General features: G+C 43.6%; 1 protein-coding gene across 1 annotated transcript in view; it reads left to right on the forward strand.

The window, feature by feature from the left end:
- Nucleotides 1-16,386, forward strand: part of RC3H1 (ring finger and CCCH-type domains 1) — a 52,402-nt gene extending 36,016 nt beyond the window's left edge. The window contains exons 12-20 of the mRNA XM_015408723.1: nucleotides 1,437-1,828; nucleotides 4,162-4,320; nucleotides 6,070-6,222; nucleotides 6,898-7,111; nucleotides 8,490-8,580; nucleotides 8,725-8,860; nucleotides 12,012-12,182; nucleotides 12,867-12,973; nucleotides 16,034-16,386. Of these exons, the coding sequence (XP_015264209.1) occupies nucleotides 1,437-1,828; nucleotides 4,162-4,320; nucleotides 6,070-6,222; nucleotides 6,898-7,111; nucleotides 8,490-8,580; nucleotides 8,725-8,860; nucleotides 12,012-12,182; nucleotides 12,867-12,973; nucleotides 16,034-16,187 (1,577 nt within the window). The 3' untranslated portion in view covers nucleotides 16,188-16,386. The remainder of the gene's footprint in view (nucleotides 1-1,436; nucleotides 1,829-4,161; nucleotides 4,321-6,069; nucleotides 6,223-6,897; nucleotides 7,112-8,489; nucleotides 8,581-8,724; nucleotides 8,861-12,011; nucleotides 12,183-12,866; nucleotides 12,974-16,033) is intronic.
- The last annotated feature ends 11,170 nt before the right edge of the window (nucleotides 16,387-27,556 follow it).

A 27,556-nucleotide genomic window follows, 5' to 3' on the forward strand; every position in this document is an offset into this window, starting at 1 on the left:
AAGCTGCTCTGAGACACCTTTGGGTAGTGAAGGGCGGGGTATAAATCCAATATCTTCTTCTCTCCTCTTCCCTACCAGCTTTATAAACCACACAGCTTGCACAACCTCATCCAGATAAATTATGTGTCCAGCGCCTAATGGCGCCATCTGATTTTACTCTGATTGTTATTACACTAAATTGTTTTAATAATTATGATATCGTTTTGATCTATGGTACCCCGCCCTGAGCCTTGCGATGCAGGGGAGGGCGGGTTACAAGTCCAATACAATAAATAAATAAATAAAAAACAGTGCTCAAATTAGTGGATCGTTACAAAATTTGGAGAATTAACTCGGAGAAACCAACAGCAATGCCTCCTGGACGCGTTCTTATAAATCCCTCAGCATTACACTGACCTTTCATACAGTCCCACACAACAGTTTAAATATTTAGGGTTATTGATCTGTGGAAGCACAAAGGACATGGTTTCAGTTAATATCAGCACAGTGTTAAAAAGTAACCCACCTTGGAATGTCTTCCTGTCTACGAGAAGGACAGAAGTTCGCCAGGTCAGAGCTTCGTTTTCTCTTGGGGAACAAGGAAGGAGGTGGTTCAGCGCAGAGAGAATGTAGCTCCCCAGGGACTCGATTGTCATGACAGCTAATGTGATGGGATACAGAATTATTGTGTTGCTGTGAGCCCAGAGAATGTAAACAAGTAGGTATCCTAGGATTATCTCCTGGTATGTTTACGAAGAAAAGTATGTATTCTTGGAAGCTGCACTTTCCTCTGAAACATATGTCAGGTTCACATAGAAATATCTATTCCTATATGTACAGAAGGCCTGAATTAGCTGTAGTAGATCTTAGTTATGGTAGCTGCTACAAGAGTGCCCAGTTTCAGCCCTCCCAATATTGCCCCCACCATTGCTTGCCTAGCCACCCTCCCTGGCATCAACTAGCTTCTTTGAGCAGCAGAGAAGAGGAGACTAGGGATTTGTTTCTTTTCCTTCACTGTGACTTCCTGGGTCCTCCTTTCCGCTGCCCAAAGAAGCCAGGTGCTCCTATGGAGTGGAAGGGAGCGATGGATGCTCCAAGGGCTGGAACAGGGCTCTCTGGCTCATTGGCGCCACCGTCTGAGCAGACACTAGCTCCAGCTTCCACACCTAAGAACCTTCTTTAAAGTGAACTTTGGAACTTTCAGATGGGTCTTTCCATGCTCATTTTCTCTCTTAAAAACAGCAATGCATTAAAGGTTCAACATAAAAAAATTCCCCCAGATATTTCAGTATAGACACAGCTTGTGAGAGTGTCTTCAAACAATAGTGAGAAGCTGTTTTAGAAAATCAGCCCCTTTGAGATTTTCAGCATCTTTATCTGATTGAAATAACAGGGCGGGGGGGATTGCACTGGTTATCTCTTAAGTAGCTTTCAAAAATCTTATTTCACATTTCTAGGTGTGTATTATCCTACAGCTCAGTCTTCACAGTGTATGTCTCGATTTGTCCGACCTCCACCATCCGTTCCTGAGCCAGGTCCTCCGTATTTAGAACATTGCTCACCATACTTCCAAGACCGCGTGGTGAATTCTCAGTATGGCGCACAACCACAGCAATACCCTCCTATGGGACAGCCCATGTACCCTCCCCACTACGACAGCCGCCGTGTGTATCCCTCTGCTCAGCCATACCCCCGGGAAGAGATCATCAGAGGAAGCCCTGTGCCCATTGAAATTCCTCCACCAGCTGTATCGCCATATGTACCTGAAACAAGAGACAGATATCCACAAGTGGAAGGCTACTATCCAGTCAGTCCGCATCTCAGCCAGATCCGACCTTCGTATCCCAGAGTACGAGTTCTTTCTGTTTTTTCTTATTTATCAGGATGTATTATCAGTGCTTGGCATTTTTAAGGTACAATTTTCATTCTTGGGAGATTTTCCATTTTTTAGAATATGGAAGCAGAGAGAACATGAAGGGTTAAAATGACATAGATAATTCGTACTTAGATTCTCTTCTTTCTTTCTTTTTTTTAAACCCACAAATTACTAAGTAAGTGCTTTGAAGATCAGCAGTGGCTGGGGATGTGGTGTTTAACCTTTTCCTCTTGTGCCTCTTCCCCAAAGCTGTAATTAATTCCAGGAGAGGAAGAAGGTGTAGTGATTTAGAACAAAGCAAAAAGATGAATTGAGTATTCCTTCCCCATAAGTCCCACCCACCCTTGATCTTCAAAGCAGCTCTTAAAAAAAAATACTAATTTTAAAAATGCAAGAGACATCCCTCCCAATCACCTATCTCTCTCATATCGTGTTTCATTTGACCTTAGATAAATTCATGTCCAAACTGGTTTGAATCTAGATTATAGGTAAATTTACTCTGCACTAAAGTTCTGCAACATGAAAAGTTTGAGTTTTGGAAAATTTAAAAATTTTATAATTATTTTTCCCCTGGCAATTCTGGGGAAGAGGACCCTGCTTTCTAACTGCTGCAACCATAGGAATAAGGTAGCATCCCCCCACCCCCAGCACACACATGCCTTCTGTAGTTTGGCCTGGAACTCCAGTTGACATTGGCATGATGGTGCAAAGGCAGGGCCTTCTGTTTTCTCCCAGTTTCAGACTGCTCCAAAAAAAAAGGAGAGCCCAGGTGCGGGTAGGTTGGGAATCTGTTCATTGCCACCTCCCTTTCTCAGAAGCTTTGAGACTGGTGACACGAGGATCTGGTATAGTCCAGGCTTCCTTGTCTCCAAAAATCTCTAATCTAGTGAAGACCTGTTTATAAGTTAACCCTTTCCTTCACGGTAAGTGGGGTTGGTTTTTAAAACGCCATCTATTCTATGTGGAATGAACAGTCGATGGCAGTTTGTCTTCTGTAATCTGTTCCAGAGTTTTAGCGGAGCAGAATAATTTCAGCCCATTTCCCACCGAATCCCTGGAGGAGCGGAACGAGATGGTTCTGCCTGTCCCTTTGGAGGGGGTGCTATTTTTAACTCTTCTGGCTTCTGAGACTTTTATCATTCATTGTTTATATCTTTTGAGTCATACCTTTGCAGCCAGAAGAGTAGTAATGTTGCATTTTAAAAGTAAGAAATACGAAAGCTGCAATTTTCAGCTGGATTCTGCACCCAAAGAAAGAGGCCTTTCAAGTCTAGTCGGGTAGTTATACATACAGTTGAAATACAGTAGCTTGTATGCAACTTCAGAAAGCGAATATTTCGCGGGGGGAGTCATTAAAGTCAGTTTTCCATATTTAAATTTGCAAAAATCAAATTTAAATACAGGATGAAACTACTTTTAGTGATATTGTGGAATTTGAAGTAACTGTCCAATTTTATTTGTCCAAATGCAGTATGTTAAAATGTGTTCCTTTTTTGACCATGTAAAAATTGATATGGTTCATTCCTTATGCGCTTTAAATATTTTCATTACAAGCATCCAGGAACCGAGTAAACCACAGTTGATAGAAAGATAATAGCCCTCTCTCGGCTCTAATTTGGAAACATGGGCTACTTTCTTGTGTTGCTAAGTGATTTCCCCCCCTTTGGAATGTATCATTTCAGTATGAAGGACTTTAGTTCTAATGAGTACTGAAATCAGACAAAAAAACATGGTTGTGAGTTCCCCCCTCCCAAATTACTGTGTAAACTTGGTCAGCCTCATTTATGTTAATGTAGTTTAGGGATTCCCAAATTTGTTGAGCCTGTGGGCACATTTGAGTTTTGAAAACAGGCAGTTGGTCTCACAAAAAATGGTTGCCATTTGTGGGGCATACTGACCACAAAATGGCTCTCATGCAGCCAATCACACGGTGATGGGAGGTTCCAAGCTAAGTGTCCTCTTACGATGGCACAGCTGTTTCCAAAAGCACCCCCCCCTTGCAGACATAAAGCCAATTCACCCTGGTATCTTCTGAAGCCCTTCCTGTTCCAGTGAGATGGAGGAAAGCCAGGATTGATCCTTTGGTTTGGCAGATGCTTGGGGGCAGAAGGACATGGGCACCAAGAAATACATTGGCAGGCACCATGGTGCCCACATGCACTGTGTTAGAGCTCTCCGATCTAGCTGCTGTTCTAGATTACCCCTAAGGCTAGGGCCTGCATCCATTGATTCGCTGGATGTACAGTGCAGAGTTGCTTGTGTCTTTAAAAACTGTTTATAAATGAGCCTCTGTAAAAAATCTCCAGGAGCCTTATGGCCGGCCTCCACCTCAGCCACACCCCAGCCTAGATGAACTGCACCGTCGTCGGAAAGAGATCATGGCTCAGCTAGAGGAAAGGAAAGTCATCTCCCCTCCTCCTTTTGCACCGTCACCAACTCTGCCTCCCTCTTTCCACACTGATGAGGTGCGTGTGTTTGTGTTTTTCTTCAGCACAGCTGTTGAGTTGCTGCTGCTGTGGTGGTGGTGGGGGAGGTATGCTGAACTGAGAACCAAATGTGACTAGTTGGGTCTGCGGGGGGGGGGGGGGGGGAGGGGGGAATGTTTTGGCCTGGTACCATTGTTCCCTCTAAGCTGAGTTATTGTGAGCTGGCTCATAGTTTTTTAGCCTCCAGCTCACAGATCTTTGTCTCAGTTCAGGGAGGGCTCCAGAGCAAACTAATTTATGTTGTAGCCAAATCGCTCGCTCACAACTTTAATGCCGGTAAGCTCAAAAACCAGAATTTTTGCTCATAGGACTCCACAGCTTAGAGGGAGCATTGCCTGGTACCTAAAGCAGAACAAGGTAGGCGGGAGGCAGGCCGCATGCGCAGGGAAGGCTCTTTTACTTTTGGGGGGATTTAAATATCCCCCCTATATATTTTTTCTACTTTTTAGATTTTTGTGCACACCTGGGGACTGCCCCAAGTGTGCAGGAAAATCTCCCTCCCCCCCCCAGGTGCCCCCGATATGCGGATTTAGATATCCGCACATAGGGGGTGCCTTCATTATTGGATATATAGATAAAAATGTATCAGTTCTGTCAAATGTTTGCAGCTACTGATCTCACAGCTGTCGTGTAGAATTTGTTCTGCTTTCGGATGGTTTTCTTTTAATACGTATTTCATTGGGACTCTACTGTAATTGGGACACTGCAACTTTTTGACAGAAAAGTTTTATATACATATTGGCTGGGCTCTAAAGAGCTGCTTAGGCTCATGCAAGGTGGCTCACTCTAGCCCAGTGAAAGCTTTTTACTCTCTGTGGGTTGTAACCAATGCTCCCTCTAAGCTATGGAGTCTTGTGAGCCAAAATTCTACTTTGTGAGCTACCGGCATTAAAGTTGTGAGCGAGCGAGTTGGCTGCTGCATACATTAGTTTGCTCTGGAGCCATCCTTCCTGAGCGAAGACAAACGTGTGTGAGCCGGAGGCTAAAAAACTGTGAGCTAGCTCACACTAACTCAGCGTAGAGGGAACACTGGTTGTAACCTGCCTCTTCCAAATCCAAAGCACTTTTCTGAGAAATTCCCCTCTGATTCAAAAGACATTATCTCTGTAGCATAACAGCTAATGTTGGAGGGAAACACTGGACGCCAGATAGGTTGAAAAAGTGTTACGTAACCGTTTCTGGAAACTGCTGGAGGTGTAAAAATAATAGAGGAACATACCTACATATATGGTGGACCTGTGACAAAATTCAATCAAAGATTCTGGAAGACTACCAAACAGTTGATAAAAGATATCACAGAAATAGATCTACCTGTAAATCCAGAATTTTTTCTATTAAATATTACACCCAATGGCATTAAATATAATGAAAAATGTATTATTGTTTATTTAAATACAATGGCAAGAATATGTATTGCGAGAAACTGGAAATCAGATACTATACCAAATAGGGAAGAAATGATTGATAAACTTTTTGAGATAATGGAAATGGATAAGTTGCACATGTTGTTGGCTGGAAAATTAGAAGACAAATTTAACAAGAAATGGCATAAAGCCATTAAATGGTATGAGGCAAACTTGTAAACCCCCCAAATGTAAATGGAAATGGAGGTATGAATGTATGATGAAAACCTGAAAATAAACGTTTTAAAAAAAAATATCATTGTTATTGCCAGTCCCCCTGCCCCCTTTTCCCTTTCCTAAACTCTTAGTATTTGTGTTTGTGCAGTACATGGATGAAGACCTGAAGTTAGCTGGCAAATACAAAGGAAATGATTACAGCCAGTATTCTCCTTGGTCATGTGACACCATCGGCTCCTACATCGGAACCAAAGATGTAAAACCCAAAGACATTGTGGCAGCAGGGACTGTGGAGATGGTGGTAAGCCTGCAGGCATGATTTACACAGACAGTGCTAAAGAGAGAAAGGGGTGTGCTGTACGTTCACAGAATTGGCATGATGTGGATGGACGGACAGACAGACAGACAGACAGATATGCAAATAATCCTAACTCTGAATAATCTGTTCCTGTCATGGTGACTTTTTGACAGGATCCTTAAGATTGCCGTTCGTGATGAGGTACAGTTTCTGGGGTCTTTTTTCCTGGTTCTTAGAAAGTCAGTTGAAACGCCAGATCAAGCCATGGTTAAGGAAGCTTAATGGTAGTTTCCCAAATTGATGATCTGTAGTTGCAATTAGCCACCAAACTACTGTTGTAAAGTGGATTTATAAACTATGGCTTTATGCAGTGTCTGAACTGACAAATATCATTATGGCCATCACTGTGCCCCCAGAGGCAGTAGCATTATGGAGCTGAGAGTGAACGTGTGACGCTTCTGTCTCTGCTGTGGTTTTGATTGTTTGTTTGTATCTTGTTTTAATGAATTTGATTGTTTATCTTGTACGTTTTTAGTATTTTTTTATAACAACTGTTAAAAACCTCCTTGGAGATCTTCCATTCTTCATATGTCTTGGTGAGGAGTTTTCACCAGAGATGAAAGAATTGAGGAGGTTGCTTCTCATTGCCTCTCTCCTTCCCTTCCTCCATTTTCTCAGAACGTGGATAGCAAAGGGATGCGAGACCAGCGGTTGGATTTGCAGAGGAGAGCAGCAGAGACTGGCGACGACGATCTCATTCCATTTGGAGACCGGCCCACCGTCTCAAGGTTTGGTGCAATCTCACGTACGTCTAAAACTATGTACCAGAATCCCGGGCCCATGCAAGCCATGACAGTTCAAGGAGCTTCCACAAAACCAGTCAACATTTCAGGTATGAACATGCGCCTTCAGGACTTGGCTCCTCGTACAGGTTTTTTTATACCGCCATTATAGCTCAGGCACAGAAGGGCTGGTAGTTGCTAATAGAGATGGAGAAGGAGAGGTGCGGGATTGGTGCATGATCACACCCGCTTCACAAGAAGTGGTGTCATTAGATTTGGAAGTCAGCCTCAGGGCTGCCTCCCTTCAGCTACATTCCCCTTCACTACATTTAAGCAAATTGTCAACACTAGGGTTTCTCTTTAAACCAGGCTTTTGGCTGAGTTCAGACATCATGGGTGGACTGGTGTTGGTTCATACCCATCATAAACCTAATCAATGCGTGTTCTCTCCTGGAAGTCTTCAATTGACACCTTAACTACTGGAGGTTAGTTTCTATCCCAGTTCCTGGGGAAGAAACGAGCTTCCATTTATTGAGGTACCTGCACTCAGACGTCCCAAGTAAATTTGAGTTAGCTGAAGCCTTAGCGCCCTGTGAAAGAAGAGGGAAGGTGTGCAGGTGAGCCTGACAGTTAAACAGCTTCATACCTGTTGCCAGTGAATTCCAATTGCATTTGTATTTAGCCTCTGAAAATTCATTCAGACGTGGTTAGCCTTAACAGTGATTACAGGGACTGGGTTGGATCCAGCAGATGATTTCGACAAATGGAGGGAGAGCAATTTTCACCAGTTCCTCGTTCTCATTGCAGCCCTCTGAACCCCCCCCCATGCTATTTGGAGGGGAGGTGGCCCTGTCCCTTGGAACAGCATTTCTGGGGGCATTCTGGGCTATGGTGGAAGGAGAGAGACAAGAAAGTCATTCTCTGCTGTCAGAAATCCCAGAAATAAATTTTCAGTGAATCCAACCCTGGTGGTGGTGGTGGTGGGGATTTGTTTCAACTATAGGGTTGGGGGGGGATTTGTTTCATGGAATGTAGACTTAGAAAGAAGAAGGAGGGTTTGTCAAATGTTGGTTTACAGGGTCTTTTTTACGTTGTTTCAGAAAAAAAGTGGTTTGTTTTTTTTAATTCTGTCCTTTCCCTTTTTACAAATTTTGGTTTGTTCTTCCTCTGCCTCCTCTTTCTAGCAGTGAGCTCTTCAGCCTGTTTTCTTCCCCAACCACCAAAGGTTTTAGGGTGTAGGGTTTTATTAAACCCAAAGCAATGAACAACATTGCAGGCTTCCATAAACTTTTTTTTGCCTTTTATTTCTAGCATAAGAGGGGGTAAATGGGTTATCTTCAATGGGGTGCGGTTGCAAAGGCAATTATTCACGAGTGTAATACTGCATATAGGGCTGTCTTAAAAACCAGGCAGCCGTAGCGTCTATGTAACATAACCAGCTTTGATAAACCAGCACTGTTTAAATAGGGCTTTCCAATTGCCTTGTAGATTACAGCCCTTATGGAACACACAGCGCATGGGGAGGCTCACCATATGCACCCCACCCAAACCTACCTTCTCAGGGACGCCTTAGTGACAGGTAGGAGTATGTGAACTTGCTATTCGTGGCTAAGCATGCTATGTGTGTGTGTGGTGGAGGGTTGTGTTTTGTTTGTTTTTGACCTCCAGCTCTCTGAGGAGGGAGACCTCTTGCTTCTTACCAATCTCTTCCATTTCCCCAAAGGGAAAGATTGTCCATAACAGATGCAGCTGGCCATGGGAAGCCTTTGCCCTCGGCCGAGAGGGAGCAGCAGCTTCGGCTTGAACTGCAACAGCTAAACCATCAGATCAGCCAACAGACACAACTTCGAGGACTGGAGGTGTGTACTTGTATCCCCTGGGATTTATTTTTAAAAGAAATCATTGGAGAAACTAAATATGAGAGAGAGGGAGAGTACTTTAATATAAACATATCCTCCTTGGATCATGTTGGAGTGAAGAATTTGTCCGTTGCTTTTTAAGAAGTGTGAAACAAGGGAAGTAGTTTGCCCCATTGTTTTCCTGCAGACGTCTGTTTCTGTGTTCTTTTTGAATGTGTGTTCAGTCTCTGTCTTTTAGAAATGTGTCTTTTAGACATGTGCAAGTTTTATTGTCCTGGTGTTGATGGAGCGGGGTGGCCTTCATAGTAATGGGATTTTTGGTGCTTATTTGTTCTGTGTTGTGTCATTTAGTGGCACTTGACTGCCTAACCAGCACAGACCCTATAATAGCTTTGCCCAACTTACTGAAAAGCCCTCCTTGGAAGCACTGCGGTGGCTTTGGTTTCTTGGGAATGATAGGAGCAGCCAATGGTATTTATAGCTGTAATTCAGGCTCATCCCAGAAGAGCAGTATCCTCACAAAAATAAACTGGAGAAAAGATTGTGAGGAGTGGGAGAGCCTGAAGGAGCTTTAATTCAGACGTCTCCTCTGCAACAATCATTTGTAAACTTTATTATAAGGAGGGGTAGGCAACCCCTGTCATGCATGCCTAACAGCAGCACAGCAGACTGCTCCACATACCCTGCCAGTTCTCCACCCAAGGGACCAGAGTGAGCCCCCAAGAGCTCAGTTTATTCCCAGTGTGTCCTGGCCAAGAACTACCTTAGCTGTGTCTCCCCCCACCCCACTTTGTTTGCCAGCCCACTAACAGCTTCACAGTTAGACATTATGGGTTTGCCTACCCCCTGTTCTCAGAAGATCTGGTTTACCTGAGTGGGAAAGAACATTGGGTAGTGAGCATGAACTTGACTGCTCCCTTCAGAGGCTGTGGTAGGAGGGAGAGGTGGCACGTTTCTCAGTCGCTCCACTAAACAATCCCTGGGAATTCTCGTGCTCCTGTTCAGAACCAGAGACAAATCAGTGCTCGAGTCTTGCATGCCTGCCTCCACTGATGCTGTAGCAGAGGAGTATTGGATGGCTTAAAAAGACCTGGCCTGACTGCCTTTGTTTTTATTTGTTTATTTAATTATTTATTAACCTGAAGCTGAACTAGGTGCTGCACATCTTTAAAAACTGTCCCTACATGGGTGTTCTTGACAGACAGACTTTCCCATGAAATGTGTTAGATTTGTTCCTTGAGTAATAACTGGGCCTTGGTGATGAAACCAGTCAAACAGATGCTCATTTATATAATTAGGTAAAGGTAAAGGTTTCCGTTGCTCGAAAGCCAGTCGAATCCGACTCTAGGGTTGCGGTGCTCATCTCCATTTCCAAGCCGAAGAGCCAGCGCTGTCCAAAGACGTTTCCATGGTCATGTGGCCGGCATGACTAAACGCCAAGGCGCACGGAACACTGTTACCTTCCCACTGAAGCGGTACCTATTTATCTACTTGCAATTTCTTGCTTTCGAACTGCTAGGTTGGCAGGAGCTGGAACCAGAGACGGGAGCTCACTCCGTCATGCGGCACTTGGGTGTCGAACTGCTGAACTACCGACCTTCCAGTCTGCAGTTCAGCGTCTTAACCACTTGAGCCACCACAGCTCCTTTTTATATAATTAGATAGTGCCAAATGGCTTTTCGGATACAGCCATGTAGCGTTTAATGCACATGCAGTGCTGTGCTGCAAAATAGTTAATTATGTGGATTTTTAAAAATGTTAACGCCAAAACCGCTGAGAGCCATTGCGGGCCCCCAGACAAAGGTTCTCTGAGCCCCTCTTTAAAATCTCCAGACCCAATGCAAGCATCTTATGGAAACAAACTACATGACTTGCTCAGATCTATGGGGCCGCAAGGCTTTGGTACTTGTAGTTTTCCCCCCACTTTCAGCCACCCTCCATATTGCAGTGATTTTCAAACGCTGACCCTTTCTGTAGTGACTAGATCTGCTGCAAAAGCCATTGCTGAGGGATACGGGACTCGCTCCTGAGTTGTAGTCAGCTCTTGCAGAGCATTGACTCAGACCTCTTGAGCTGTATCATTGTCCTGCATGAACTGTATGCTCATTTTGGAATGTAGTTCTCCTACAGTTACACACTGCAGAGGAAGATGGGTAGTGGTAGGGAAACTCCCTCTCAAGGAAGCTAGCCTGTCATTATTGATTTTTAATTGAGGAATGCCAGGGTTCTCCAGAACAAAGTCTTTTAGACTACTGCCTTAGATCAATGGAGGACCGCTGGCCTGCAGTTAAGATTAAGCTCTTTAAACATACGTTATGGTATGGATGCTGCAGGACAGATACTTGGTGAAGCAAGGCAGCAGCAACTTGTGATAATCTTGGCTGCAGGCGAAATCTCTGTGACTCTTTGAGCAAGGCTGTTTAACGACCTGATGCCCTAGACGTCTTTACCGTTTGGGCTATGGCTGCTTTCATGAGTGTTTGCACATAAATAATGGGTCTCATCCAGCTATTCAATCAAACTGATTGGCAGTCATCTAAGGACATCCAAAAGAAGAGTGCTACTTCAAATGATACCGCCACAAGCAATTCACTGCCACAGGATGGAGTGATGGCCACCGGGCTTAGAATGCTTTATGGTGGGCAGATCTATCAGTGGTTCTGAGCCACAGTAGTTAATCATAACAGCTGTACTTGGAAGAAAAATAGCTCCAAACACCAAGCCATGGGGATAAACCATAGGGTGTCTGTTTCCTTTATGGCCTGCTTGTGCGTTTCCTGAAGATATCTGGCTGCTGCTGGAAGCGGAAAGATGGACCATTGGTCTGATTCAGCTAGGGTTTCCATGTGTTTTTATTCAGCCTCTGGGGGTCTCCTGTTCATAGCTTAGCTAGCTTAGAGCAAGGTTGCAGGGGGGCGAAGTTAATAATTGACAGAACCTGGGCGGGGGGAACATGCTGAAATCACCTTTACATGCCTGCAGATCTTTTTTTTAAAAAAAAATAGCGGCCTGTATATTCTGTATAAGAGGAAGAAGGGCTGGGCTTTAGAAACCAAGCAATACTCCTCCACTTTGGGCCTGATTCCCCTGTCTGCCTGAATGTGTAGTTTGTGTGCTCAGTTGTCGTATGTGCTTGGCTTTGTGCATTTAGGCTGTTAGTAACAGGCTGCTGTTGCAGAGGGAGGCGACCACCTTGGCAGGCCAACCACAGCCCCCACCGCCACCTCCCAAGTGGCCTGGAATGATCTCGAGTGAACAGCTGAGCTTGGAGCTACACCAGGTGGAGAGGGAGATCGGGAAGAGAACCCGGGAGCTGAGCATGGTGAGTGCTTTGGGCGGTGGGGCAGAGGAGCGCTGGGAGAGACCGCTGCGCTGGGTGAGTTGTGGAGCTGCTTTGTGTGCTGCGGGAAGGAGCTCTGCCGGATGGCTGCTTGCTGGTGCTAGCCATTCTTCCCGTCCATCTTTCTGGAGCAAGACAGACTTGAATTTCCTGACTTTGGGTTGCCTGTGTAGTTTGTTTTTATTTGTAATGCAATGCTAAGGATACTTCATGAGCTGCCACTGTGGGGGGGGGCGGGCGGGGGGGGGGGGGGGCAGGCGGGAGTGGGGGGCGGGGAATGGAAATCTCAGCAAATTCTTCCACTGGCAGAAGACAGTTCACTCTTTGGCCGTAGCTACATGCTAGGCTGCAGCTGGCAAGCAACATCTGTTCAACAGCATCTAGAAGGGGGCCATGGTTTCCCAGCCTGTGGTGATGGACTTCTTTGGTCTGTCTTTGCTGCTTGATACCTGTGATTTTGGGATGTTCTGTATCCCGGTAGAATGGGCAGGTAGCTCTCTAGGCGTATGTTCTTTTGTCCTGTGGCTTTTGCACAAATAAGTCTGTACAATATATTCTGGTTTTTACAGTAGTCCCCTTTTTTCGTTCCCTGTGAGAAGGAACTCACAGAAGTTTTGTTGCATGTGGTGAAACGAAGATGATCGTCCTTTTTTCCTTTTCCCCAAGGAGAGCCAGTCTTCCCTGGAAGTGAAAAGCAAACTGGGTGCCAGTAAGCAAACAGAAAACGGGCAACCAGGCAAGGTGCCAGCTGAGGACCTTGCGCTGGCATTCAGGTAACAAGAGTGCGACTTTTGTGAGTCCTTTTAAAGGGTAAAGGCGTGAAACAAGGGGTACAGAACGCAAGTCGAACTGATTGAAATACGCAGCTTATAATGTCGCCATCAGTGACTTATAGATGTCTGTGACATTTAATGTCATGGTGAACTTTAGATTTTTGGTGTGGGGGGGAGACATGCAAATCTGAACATGGCTCAGGTTATTTTTCATGGTAAACCACGTGGCTGGAAGCATGCAAAGCTACGGTGGGAGGAATTGTTTATTTTTAAATATATATATATATATATACTCTGCATTCATTGGATGCTTGAGGCATCTCACAACAATCTTGAACCAATGTATCGGTAAAACAGATTGAAAACTAGCTTGAAAGGCCAGGGAGCAAGAGAGATTCCTAACACAGCATCTCAGAAAGCAGAAGAAGAACAGCTTTGTCGGAAGATGGAATGAGGTTTTTTCCCTGCCTCAAAATATTGGTTAATGAACCAGCATTTTCTGCATTTGTTGATCTGAAGGAGAACTTTTAATATTTTATTTATTTATCTGTGGTATTTATAATCCGCCTTTCTTGTGGACTCAAGGTAGATAACACATAGTGAGTCAGTACAGCCAACGAAAATGGGGCATTCAGTAACCAGTGCATTAGGATCTTGGAAGTCTGGAACCAGCAGAAGGAGCTGCAGTGTAGCATAAGTATTAATGTGACACATTAAGCGGTACAGAGATTACATAATAGGATCCTACTTACAATAAGCTATATGCAGCAGTATGGGCCACAGTCCCTAATCATTTATCCAAGTAAGTCTGTGAACCACTCTGTACAGTGCAACCCTGTTACCTGCTCAGAAAAGCCCCCTTGAATAGTTCAGTTTTGTATGGTTTGTAGAAAGCCAGGAGCTTTCTTGACCTCCTTGGGCCGGCTGTTCCACAAGGTGGGAGCTACATTGTTGGGTCCTTTAGAAGAAGAAGAAGAAGAAGAAGAGATTGGATTTATACCCCGCCCTTCACTTGGAGTCTCAGAGCGGCTTACAAACTCCTTTCCCTTCCCCTCTCCACAACAGACACCCTGTGAGGTGGGTGGGGCTGAGAGAGCTCTGACAGAAACTGCTCTTTTTCAAGGACAGCTGTGCCAGAGCTTGTGACTGACCCAAGGTCACATCAGCAGGTGCAAGTGGAGGAGTGGGGAATCAAACCCGGTTCTCCCAGATTAGAGTCCGCACACTTTACCACTACACCAAACTGGCTCCATATCATGTTATCAAAACCTGTAGTATAATAATAATAATGACCATTGCTGGAGATGTTTTTTGAGGAAATGCTGATTTCTCACATGTGGTGGGTATGTTTTGGTATCCCACAATACTGGGAAAAATGATAATGAAATAAAATGAAAATCCCCCCCAAAACAACAACAACAACACACATTTTGCTCAGTGCACTGCTAAGTACTTCCTTTTTATTCAGTGGGAAAGATCTAAGGGTGCATTTGACCCGTAGAATCAGTTGGAATGAATAATGCTGATGTTAGTGCTGGAAGGGAAGGAGGCATGGTAGAACCCCATCTTGTCAAATCTCAGAAGCTAAGCAGGGTCAGTACTTGAATGAGAGGCCACCAAGGAAGGTTCTGCAGAGGAAAGCAATCGCAAAACCACCTCTGCTTCTCATTTGCCTTGAAACACCTTGCTGGGGGTCACCAAGTCGGCTGCAACTTGAAGCCACTTTACACACACAGCATTAGTGCCACTGTACCTGTTTTCTTTTGGTTCTTTAAGCAAGTGAGTGGTAGAATTAGAAGCGTCACATGCTTCCAGTTTCCCCCCCTCCTTACCTGTATTGTTCAGTGACTGAGTGAGCATATTGATCTGTAGTCACCAAAACAACAAGGAACTGTGATGGCACTACTGTTGTGCTACTCTGCCTAGCCTGCTGCCCTCACTAAATCCTGTACACAAGCTGATCTCTCGACTCATTTGCTATCTTAAAACTGTTATCTAATTATTCAAAGAAAGATGATTATTTTTATTTAACTGTCACGTAACCCAGTCTCATCAGATCTCAGAAACTAAGCAGAATCAACTCTGGTTAATATTTGGAGGAGAGACCACCAAGTAATACCAGGGTTTCTACTCAGAGACAGACAATGGCAAACCATTGCTGAATGTCTCTTGCCTTGAGAACACCATGGGGTCGCCCTAAGTCAACTGCAACTTGACGGCAAAGAAACAAAAAAAATTGCCAAAGTTGTGTTTCTCTGTCCGTGCTATGCTCAGGTAAGTGCCACTATCATCCCACATGAGTTGGTTCACTGCAAAATGTGGATGAGCAAATCCAAATAGATTGCATTTGACCATATCAAGCAAAGAAATAAATACAAACGTGCCCTCCCTCACTGCAAGAATGAATCTGGTGTTCCTGTTATTTTATGTGTTTTGGTGATTTACTACTGTACCATGGGTGAAAGCAAGCATACATTCTAATGTGTGTTAAGTTTCAGCTTGCATTCTCTACCCCCAAAAACTGATGCCTCAGAATGCATCAAACATGAGTCAAAACCACGCCCACTGCACTTCAAAGCACATGTCTGTCTTTACCCAGCATTTCGTTATGGCCATTGGGGCTGTTTCTAATTTATTTAAAATACTTACATCCTACCATTTTGTCCAAGGCAGCTAAAAAATGAAGCAATTAAATATTTAAGTCTAATAACAAGGAACACTGACTTAGCCAGCCCATGACCATCCAGTCCCCCTCCAACAATGAGCAAGCAATCAGACAGTTGTAAATCCCTTCCAACCAGATATCTTCAAACCTCTTCCTAAAAGTCATCAAAAAGAGTGCCCTTATGTTCTCTGGTTGACCATTTCATAGAGTTGACAGCACGACTAGAAGCAGTGGGTTCCATGCGCGACCATCTGTCTGTGGATAGCCACTGACTGGAGCTGTACAGCTTGCTCTGCTTGGGATTTCTTCTCAAGGTTACCCTCTTAATTTTATTAAATCTCTGTCTCCCCCCCCCCCTCTGTATCCTTTTTCCTGTTTTGACATTCGTTCTTCAGCAGTGATGTTCCGAATGGATCAGCCCCAACCCAAGAAAATGTCGGCCTCCTCTCAAACAAAACTGCAGCTCTGAGCTTGTCAGAGGACACCGAAGGGGGAGGAGGTGAGCAGGACACCCAGAGGGCAGGGACAACATCCACATCTGCTCCCTGAAGGAACAAAAAGCATCCCTCCACTTCTGTCGGGGGTCACCTCCCCCCTCCTCCTCGGGATGATGGGAGACAGCAAGAACTCAACGGCAGCAGGTCCGGAGATAATGTGCACAACACCACTACTAGAAACAAACCCTGCACATAGTTCACATTAACACATTTTTTAATTAAAAAAAAAATGAAAATTAGCAGTATCTGCAAGCAACTCAGATTAAATTTGTTTTTGTTCTGTGAATGAACTTTGTTTTAATAACTTTGGATGCCTTGAATGCCAGGGCTTTAAAAAAAACAGATATTATATATATATATATACACACTCTGTTTGATTAATTGTATGATCTTAATGAGGTAGGTTTTCTCTTTTATTTTGGTATTATTACATACCCAGTGTATAAATCCTTTTAGGTCTCTTTGCTCCTCCCTTTGCAACAAACTCACTGCTTTTGTATGAGTTTGAAAGGAAAAAATGGGGAATGCGAGATGGAGGAGGAAGCTTTGACTTGCTCGGCTGAAAAATGTGTGGGCGGAGATAATCTGAAAGTAGCTCTCCTTGAAAACTGTACCCTTTTCTTGACATTTATTCATCAGCCTTTCCTAAACGTTGACAGCTATTAAGATACAGTCTTGCAGTTTTATCAACTTGGCAATAGCAAAACTCCATACAGGCCTCAAAAGAGTAAAAACTGGAGTGGGGGAGTTCTCTGTTTCTGAAGGGAGCAGAAGGCTCCTGAAACCATATAAATTGGTTAATGTTGCTTAATTCTGTCTCTCAGGATAGGTGGCAGATTTGTTTAGAACCTGGATCTAAAGAGGTATCTGCAGATGGATGCAGCGGTTTCCTCTGCGGTAGAGATGCAGGGGCGAAGCAGAAATGGGGAGCAAAGGTCTCCCTGTTTTTCTGTCTTGTTGAAAGTGAACCTTTTGCATTTTTGTACACCTTCAGTGGAGAGATATACACTGTCTAAATGCCGGGGGTTGGGGGTGGGGAGTGTATCTGCTCCAGGGAGGAACTACAAAAAATTCTATTTTGGATGAGATGGGAAAACAGAGACAAGAAACTTTTGCCTGCTGTGCCCTCCACATTTTTCGCTACACCCAAAGCTGCTTTTTTATCCCCTTTAATCATTAACCTTTCTTTGGCAATTGACAAAACATTTTTGAGAGCTGAGGCTCCCTCTATGTAAGAGAAGACCCCACACACACACACACACACACTCCCCCAGAAAGATATCCCTTCCACAACTTTACTGCAAGCAAACCTGTCAAGAATCTATATGGGATGAAACACTTCCCATTTCTACTAGTAGCGCTTCATGTAAGACTGGCTGTAAAAACCCTTCCCTGCGAAGTGTGTGTGTGTTCTACATATTTGTCACCTCCTCCTCTCTCTGCCCCCTTCACCTCCTCCACTTTTAGATGGACCCTGAGAGAGGAGAGAGAGAGAGATATCTCAGCAAAGGCTTCCTCCCATCTCTTAGGCTTGCGTCTCCCATACAAAACTACGACTACTAAATCTCAGACAGCACTGGCTATGTAATAAATTGCAGCGTTGCTTTGGTTGGGTAAAAGCAGAAGTTTATTCATCTTGTTTTAGGGTTGTTGTTTTCTCCCCCTCTTCCCTTCAACCCCTTGTTGAGGTCACAGTAACCTTCAGCTAAGCTTTGCATCTGTCTGTCTTGTTTAAAAAACAAAATTGGGGGTGGGGAGTACAGTCCCCTCATTGCCTACCAGTAGGAGAGTCCAAGCAGAAGACTCTTTTGAGTAGTGATTATTTAATTTGCCCAGTCAAGGCACCGCATTTATATACTATTTCACATTGAATTTGATTATGCCCTATAGACCTGGCTGGCCAAAAATTTGATACACATATTGGCTTGGGATTCGAGCTTTCTTTTTTTTTAATTTAAATTAAAAAAATTATATATATGTATGTATATATACATATATATGTAATTATATCTGTATATATATATTGGATATGTTTTAAGAATTATTTTTCACATGAGTGCAGCTGTTGTCATCTGGGAGGTAGAGGCACTCACCCACCCACCCCGGCTCTAATGTCACAAAGTCCGGGTAGAAATCTCTGTTCCTCTTCTTTTCTGAGAACTGCTAGTTTGAGAGAGCCTATCACATCTTCCTGGTAGGGAGAATGAAGCATAGACTTGTGACTGATCAAATGAGGAAGCACCAGCTAGCAAAAAATTATCTTCCTCCTGAAATCTCCCCCTTTTCAGGTAGCAAGGTATTTATTGTTCCGCGTGGAAAGGGGCAAGCCCAGGATACAGATTTTCTCACCTTTTGTCTAGAAGTTAAAACATGTTAGTCTCATCATGTCGTACGAACTGCACCGTTCCGATCCAATTAGAAAGTCGGGTTTGGCGAAACAGCAGAATGGGCTTTCTATTTTGAGGAGCCCTGCAGATTAATTTCTGACGACTAGGGGGCGAGATTTCGTAGCAGAGACTTCGAGCAGTCCGAGCACAGTGATACGCCCTGAGCGTGAACTGCAAAGAAGGCCTCTTAATAGTGTGTGTCCCCCCCCCCCGTCCCCATCCCCTGCTTTTCTGGCACTGTCCTTTGTGCACAGTGTCCTTGTTATGCTGTCTATCTAGGTTAATGTCCTGTTTGCACGAGCAAATATTCCTGTTTAACCTCTGGAAACCACATCGATCTTGGCCTAGTTTCTTTTTTTCATTCTTTCTGTGTCTGTGTTTATGTGTGAGAGAGAAGTTTAGTCAATAAAAGTGGACCCACAGAGGAAAAAGAGGGGCTTTTCCGAAACTAAGCTGGGGAAATGTGCTGGCCGTTAGGTAGAAGAATCTGTAGCACCAACACTTCTTCCGTTTATAATAGTCTTACCCCAGGGCCTGCACTCAGGAACTTTCCAGTGAAGGTTAAAGAGCCGGTGTGACCATTGCTTCCCAGCAGGGAGGTGGAGAAACATGGTTAAATGTGAGCATCGACGGTTGCTCAGCAGCTTCAGTGGTTTCCAAAAAAGTGGTTTTCAGGACCTTTGCTTTGGAGTTAAATTCATAAACTTGAGAAATGGGGCCTGTTGGAGTTCCTCTCCCCCATCAAAGGAGTGTTGTTGTGGTTTTTCTTGTTTTTCTTGCAGTTCCTTTTGTGCAGCAGAATGTCTCAGCCCTGCTCCACGCTGTTGTGGAAAATGCAGTAAGGGACGGAGCTGTCACGTGGGATTCAGAATCTATTTGTCAACTTCAGATGCCATGTACTTTTGGACTCTGGACAAGTCTGAAAATCTTTGTCTTGTGATAACTAGGGAAACAGGGCAGCAGTCACATACATGACAGTGTCCTAGATGAAGCCTTAAGACTTCCTCCACCCTTCATTTATAGTGTATGTCAGTGACCAGCACATTTTTTCTAGTGAACGGTCTCAGGTCTGGTCTCTGCAGACTGCCACTTGCACTCCATTATGTTGCTGACAATACGGTTCCAATTTTGTTCGCTTCACTTTAATCGTTGTTCGAGCCCGCTGAACAACAACAACATCCATTAGCCTGATATTTCAGTACAAAGGATGTCCTACTGACATATAATCAAGCACTCCCTGCTTTTTTGGAACAGAAAATATTCCCGTACAAGTTGATGGAAGACCACATGTTCATGCATGGAAATGTAACTGAGGGCTCATGTTTCAAAACAGCATTTAAGATATCTGATTCACTAAAAACAGAAGTGTAACACCCATTTCCCCTGAATAATGGAAGTGGGTTTTTTTTATGCTTGCTGGTTTGTCAATACCTCTTAGCGATCTTGGCTAGTAAGAACTTGGCAGAATCCTTCCTGCTTTCCTAGGTGGTTCTTCTCTTGCTGTTCCCTCTCTTTAAACATGCTGCTCGCCATTCCTGATCATGCGCCAGTTGACAGCTTGCTGCCTCAAAACCGAGCATTCAAATGAATTCGCTTAGCCAATAACTTCTGTGAAGTTGCCTTTTCTAATGGTGTTATTACTCAGTGATACACAAATGTGGTATTGCCCCTACTGGTAGGCAAATGGGGGGGTGTCTGTATAAATGTGGAAAACATCTTTTTTTCCCATTCAAGGAGAGCCAAAGACTTGTGCTTTACTCTTGGTTTGTTTTTTTATTTTATTTTTAATTTTACTGGGCTAGCCAGTTTGGATTGGAAAAAAAAATATATTTGTAATGTTTTGTTTTTCAGCTCTTACCACTGGTAAAAAAAATGTGCAAAAAGTTCATGATTGTCAAGCCTTATGAAAATATGTTCCATAATTAGCAGGTTTGGGAAGTGGTGTGTTTAAGCATCTCTTTGAATTTGCAGCCATTTATCTCATCTTTTTAAAGAAATATACGCACAGAGGTGTACATGCTTGAACTCTCCCAAGTCGTTTAAAATTACAGTTAGCAAAGGGATTCTTAAAAGTTATTGTTTGCTTTGATGGTTTTTTTGCTTGGAATTTTCTCTGAGTAGAAGTAAAGCTAAGGAGGCTTCAAACAGAATGAGGAAAAGGCTCTTTGACTGCAAGTTGCACCAAACGTAACCAGGTGGCATCCATTTACTTCTGCAAAGACATTGCTGACTGCATAGATAGATCTGTGGCTGCAAGAAAGTGCACTGAACTGAATTCTACCCTACAAATTAGACTGGTTAAATGCAGTGTTCTGTCTATCCAGTGCTGTGCAGAAGTCACTCTATTAGTCAGCTTTATACATTAATTCACATATAAGTAGTAATCAGAATACACTCGGCTCCATAGTTATATTTATTTAGCAAGCACGGGCCTCTTAAAATAAGCACCCTCCCCCAGAGCAGCCACTTCCCAGTTCTTATTAATTGCAATGGTGTGTCTATAGTGAGATCTGCATTACGACCTACAAGTTTGCATATCTTAATCTCTATGGAAGGTGCCTTTTCTTTTTCCAAAGCAAAGCTTCTCCAGTTCAACCTTGAAATCCCTGGACTATATCCTACCACTCTGCGCAGCAAAACGTGACGCCTTCCTGCAACTTAACGTTAGGCCAGAGGGAGGCTTCAAACAGAGTGGTGGGATACATGCCTCTGACTGTTACTTTAAAGTTTGCAACAGGAGAACAGATTACCGTATTTTCCGGCGTATAAGACGACTGGGCGTATAAGACGACCCCCCATTTCTGAGAAGATTTCCCTGGGTTAAAAAGTAGTCTTATACGCCAGAAAATACAGTACTTCTATGCCTTCTATAGTGATGCTCTCATCTATTCGTATTCCCCCTGAGGCGAGAACAACTCCAGTTTTGTCCAACAGCAATGGGGAGAGGAGGATTGGTGCAGCTGCATACTCTCCTGCTGCTTTGAAATATTTAGAGGATAGAGACTGAAACTCTAGACTGTGATAGAACAAGCCCTGTCCAGACTACGGTTCCGATACCGTCTTGACTCAGAGGGTTTCTTGTGAAGTCCAAAGCTGAAACAACTTGAAATGAACAACTTGAAATGAAGGAGAGTGAGAATTTTTAAAGGCAGCCTTTACGGTGTTGGGAAACGACCTCCAGCACTTTGGGTTTAAAATTACACATCCAAGCACTGCATTGACTTGCTCCAGAAATAGAAGCACCATGTCAGTGAGATGCTGGTACAGAATTTCCCAGTCTTCCTTTTCCCCCAGTGGCAAATACCACAAAGGAAGCTTTTAAAATTTACAGTTGTAGTTTTAGCTTGTACACACCAGTAAAAGCCTGCCTCGATTGATTACACTGTAGATGGCACGAGACTTCGATATAGCTCTATCACTATCCAATTTCTGATTCAGTTGTCTCCCATGGGACACAGATAAGACTTCTCAGAGGATGTGTTGAACAAGCTCTGTTTTGCCATAGAATTGGAAGTTTCTGATTGTTACCAGGGGGGGGGGGAGAGATCTTTCTAGATTTACTGATCAGCCTCTTTTGGGGCTGATCATGAGCCAGTTTGGAAACTCAGGTTAACTTGCAGCGACTACTCAGTGCGGGGGCAGAGGGAGAGTCACTCCATGTTGTTCTTCAGATTCAGTTGTCCAATACTCACCAGGATTTATTTATTTTAAAGGTGCCTCCCCCATTTCTTCTTTTTTTATATAATCTGCCTATAGAAGGTTCTGAACATAAGAAAAGCATAGCTAGCCAGGGCAATATTTGTGAGGTCCTAAAGCAGCATTGAAAGGAGAGCGGCTCCTCTTTCTTTCACTGCTCACTGGGATGTCTGGATTGGCTAAAAAAACCCAAATCATTTTGAGTTCTCTGACGAGCTACTGCGGTACGGTTTTGAGAGACAGTGAATACTTCCAGTTTTCATTGTAATACCTTAAGAGATGTTTTAGTAAGTAGTTCAGGCTGCTCACCATTTGATGAGTTGGTAGCTTCTGTCCTGACATGTAAACTTGGTTACCTGTGTCTAAACTTATGGCTGCCTTATGCTTTTTTTTTTTTTTATGTCCAAGAAATATCTAAAGGGAGTGGGGGAAATATACAGATTTCCAGGGGAGGGGGTTTCCCAAAAAGGAAAAAAAAATGTAATGCTTCAATTCAGTCTCTCTCTGAAAACTTAAAAGTATTAGATATGCTGATGTTACATGTATACCTATCTTTTTTATGATAACAGAAATCCTGTGGAGTATTTGGTGTTTGCTATAAACAAAATTTGTTTGCTTTTTTTGGTGTATGTTAAAAGTGACTTTGGGCACAATTGTTAAGAGGGGGAAAGTCTCCTGCACAAGCCTCATTTGAAATGCATGAGATAACGTGCAAGAAGACCGCCACTGCGGCCCTTTTGTTGTTAATGTTAGTTTATTGTGGCAGACAATACTCACAAGTCTTTGGCATCCAAAACCAGATTGTGTAACTGGATCGGACTCCCACAACTGGATCTGCATAGGGAGCTCCTTTAAAAGCTTAGCCGCGGGTAAGACACCTGGGAGTGGGGCGGGCCCAAGGCAGGTGGGCCCACTGATGATGGGACACCGTTTTGCAGGCTGTCTTTATAACACTCAGGCGCTGTAGAGGCCCATGAAAATGAATCTCTGCTGCCTATTGTATGTTTACAATTGCCTTGCAGTCTCTGCTTGCTATGTAAGCAGCCCATTTGCTAACCACAGACCCTTTTCCCTGAAGGCGACCTTTTTATCAGCAGCATGGTGGCATTTTTGTTAGTTTTCAAGAATTGCCAGTCAACCATCTAGATTTTGCTCTTTGGTGTTGTTGGGTTGGGTTTTTGGGTTTTTTTGTTGTTGGTTTTTTTGGTTCATCAAACCTGCCTCCCTCTCTGTTTCCAGAAGTCCCCCGGCCATTTCCAGTTGTGGGATTTCTCTATATGTGTGTGCATTCTTTATGATTGTGTGTAAAGGGGGGGGGGATGTTAAGCCAAGTTTCCTTTGGTCTTTTTAGGATCGTACCAGTCTCCCCGAGACATTCTTAAGTCATTATCACCTTTTTGGGTGGAGTTCATTTTTTTTAAAATAACTTTTTTGACATTTTTGGTGCATATATGCTTGGGATAGAGCTCATGTAATTTACCAATCGTATTGATTGTATGTGATTGTGCCCTGCAGAGGTATATTTAACAAAAAAATAAAAATTTAAAAAATAAAAACATTAGTCTAGGGTGATGATGCTGTTAATAAAGAAGACTTTTGAGTCAGGCAATGAGTGGCTTCTTTAATTTCCTGAGTGTTCAAGGATTTTTGACAGCTGTTCTTATCAAATGCATTTTCTAGGGTTTAATTCCTTTCCTGCACCGTCAGCCTTTGCACCTTGGCGATGTGCATTCTCTTTCTCTCGTTGAGGTTTCCCACAGTAAGAAGACTGTCACCAGAAGAAGTGGGAAACAATATCCATCACCCTTTATGTCCTGTGTGTTAATCCTGGTGTTTTGTTTTGTTTTTCTTCTGCTGGGAAGGAATGATCTGGCAGAGCAGCAGGGAGGGATAGCCAAAATTCCCTCTCCTCTGCAGGGGGGAAGGAGTGGGAGCCCAAAGGTAAATGAGCAAGCAAACCAAGGGGGTGTGGATGAGACTTCTCCCCTCATGTTTCACAGGTCCCCACTTGTGCTGTCCTCTTGCACATGAAGAGAATTATGTGTGCATCCTTTTGTCTCAAAAATGATATCTCGGAAAAAATGTCTTGCCGTGGCTTCCCTCTGGGATTGCCCCAGCTCCATGTGGCTCCTGCGTCCTGCTCTATGGCCCAGTTCAGTTCACCTAAATTGCATGTTTTTAAAAAGGTGTCTTTGAATGAATAAAAGCCAGTGGCTTTAATCTGCCTTTTGTTTGTTGTATATTGTAAATAATAAATGGAGAACTCACAGTTTTTCCTGTTTCCCCCAATACAAATGTGATTGGAATATTCTTCAAAGCAGTTTCTGGAATTGTCTCATGAACGAACACACAGAGATTTTTTCCTCCTTCCCTTGACCTAGGAAATCCTGATGTAATCCATGAAACATTTCCTATATAGGGGGAGTGGCTTCTTGCTATCTAATCAAAAGATAAGTATACCCTTTCTGCAGTTTTCTTATACGCCACCTGAGGTACAATCTCTGCAAACAGTAATTCTAGTCAACATACCTAAAGAAAAATCTACGGATCTCTTTCTGAACTCTAGACTTCATGCATGTATAGTATAAAGCAACAATCCTCAGTGTATCACCCAACTGTGGTACGAGGGTGAAGCCATCAGCCTTTTCCCTCAAATCACTCCCTCCAATCACTTTCATGTGACAGCTTGTCATTTAGCCCTTCCCCCTTAGACAACACCTTCAAATTGGTCAGAGTTGCCTAGCAGATGCTCCCTCCTCAGAGGAACTTGTAACACTGCTTCCCAACAACAGGAGCCAGCTGTGATCAGCTAGAGATTTGTCTGCTTGACCTCAAGCCTCCATATTCCTAGGAGGCACTGCCTAGCGCACTAAACATGGAGGCACCCAGGAGTTTGGGTTACCCCTCCTTTCAAGCTTCAGTTTGAACGGGAGAAGAGCCAGTTTGGTGTAGTGGTTAAGTGCGCGGACTCTAATCTGGGAGAACCAGATTTGATTCCCCACTCCTCCACTTGCACCTGCTTTATGACCTTGGTCAAGCTATAGTCCTGATAAGAGCTGTTCTTGAAAAGAGCAGTTTCTGTCAGAGCTCTCTCAGCCCCACCTACCTCACAGGGTGTCTGTTGTGGTGAGGGGAAGGGAAAGGAGTTTGTAAGGTGAGACTCCGAGTGAAGGGCGGGGTATAAATCCAATCTCCTCCTCCTCCTGTATGCCTGGGTTTGCTAGCTAACCTTCAAGACTTGCCATTTCCTGGCTGGCCACAGTGGAGTGATTATGGTTAGTGGTTGACCGCACCAACCATGAACTGTATTCTGTGGCAGAGAACTTTTTCTTCTCAAGCTGAGATCCTAGCTGCCCATGCATGCTTCCCCATCAGCTCTTTGACAGAACAGTGACATATTGGCTATCAGGTCAATGTATTCCAGCATTACCAAGGTTATCCTACAATGGCAAGATATTTTGGTACAGTTTCTAAACATACATTAAGGAATAAGAAATTACTGCAGGACATGCAAATCATGCCTCAGCAGAGAAACCAGAGCAAATTACAATATTTTCTAATATTTTCCCTGCCTACAGCGTAGCTGGCTGTCAGTTCAAATGGTTACATTTAACCATAATTGTTAAATGTTGATGAGATGGTCCAAGAGGTCCTACCCAGTTAAATGATAAGACAAGTTCTGAAATAACTGGCCTTTTAACCCACGAAGCAGTAAGATGATTTCTAGCCTTTGTGTGGGTGCTGCTTTTTCCATTGTACCTCCTGCATCTTTTTCTTTTGGGGAAATCAAGGAAACCAACTCCTAGAAAATTAACACTAAACTAAAGAGGCTTGGTGAGAGAGAAAAAGCAAATCCTAGGAAGAAAAATGCCAATATCCAAGATGGAGTCAGACAAAGAAATGCAGTTAAGGAACGTAACTGAGCTTGGTGGTTTGTGTGGGCTACAAAAGCCGTTAAGCCTTCTGAGTCTTGCCATTGTGCCATTGCCATGGCTAAGCACCTGAACCTCAGGAGGCAGAGTGGAGACTAAGCGCTGAAATCAGGCTAACACAGGGGCTGGAGCCTGGTGTGACAGCGAGTGAGGGAGAGACATAGGGTGCTGTTTGGCTTTTGAGGGAAACTCTGGCTGTGGCCTGGTGCCTCAGGGAAGACTCTCATGGATGAAGATGTGGCAGAGTGAATGGCAAAGCTCTCAAGCCTAAGAGAAAATCAGATGTTCTCCTCCCTGATTCTGGCCTGTCATTGAGATCTTGGTTCTCAGCGACACCCAGATCTCACATCACAACGATACCCAAGATCTCAGTGACACCCAGAAAAAAGTTAAACCCCTTCCGTTCTGGTCAGACACCAAGATGTGGCAGTTCTTTTTTTTTTTTGAAACCCCCAAGAGAGTAATTTTATTGGTTTTTTTTTTAATAGACTACTTAACTACAACAGAAAATATAGGAAGGGGGACTACAACTAGGGATAAAGAAAAGATACCCACACTAACTAAAACCCAAGAGTAGGAGATCATTTCCGTGTTAATCTACATGTTAGTCAATACATGTTAGTATAACAATATACTTGTGAGTTATTTTTAACTACTGCTTCAATGTTAATACTTTTACTATTTTGAGAACACTTCTTGGGCATCTTATTTTCATAGGGCTATTTTCAGAGTCCTTCTGCCCTTACTTCTGTCTTCTTTCTCTGAAATCATACACCGTTTTGCTTGCTCCCGCACCCGCTTCCTCCCCAGAGTCCTCCCCCGTTCCAGAGGTAGCCGAGTCACTCGATTTTGTTTCTTCATCTTTGAGTTCTGCTTCTGGCCCCAGCTGTCGTCTCAAAAATTCCTTTGCTTTAAGGATGGAGTCAATCTTCTCTCTTTTATCATTAATTTTAAAGATGACACCTTCAGGGATCGCTCAGCGATATTGTATTCCATTTGTCTGGAGGAATGAGATTAATTCTTTGTAGCTTTTCCTCTTTTGACGGATTTCAAATGGAAGGTCTTTTAGAGTCTTAATATTTGTATTCCCAAACTTCAGTGGATTTGCCGAAGTTGCCTTTAATATAACATCTCTGGTCTGTATTCTTGCAAACTTGACTACAATCTCTCCAGGCAGGCTATTTTTTCCCCTGTAATTAGAGTATACCCGATAGGTAGACTCTATATCTTTTATTATTTTCTCTGCTGATAAGCCTGTTACTGGAGCGATGATCTCTCCCAGAGTCTTCTTCAAATCTTCTTTTTCCTTATCAGGCAGTTCCTGAAATCTGAGAGTCATGTTGGCTTTCTCCATTTGCAGCTGAAGTAAATGGTTTTCCTGCAGCTTTTGTTTTATTTCCACCTCT

This window comes from Gekko japonicus, unplaced genomic scaffold (genome assembly GCF_001447785.1).
Source record: "Gekko japonicus isolate JY-2015 unplaced genomic scaffold, Gekko_japonicus_V1.1 scaffold2311, whole genome shotgun sequence".
In the NCBI taxonomy this organism is placed as follows: domain Eukaryota; kingdom Metazoa; phylum Chordata; class Lepidosauria; order Squamata; family Gekkonidae; genus Gekko; species Gekko japonicus.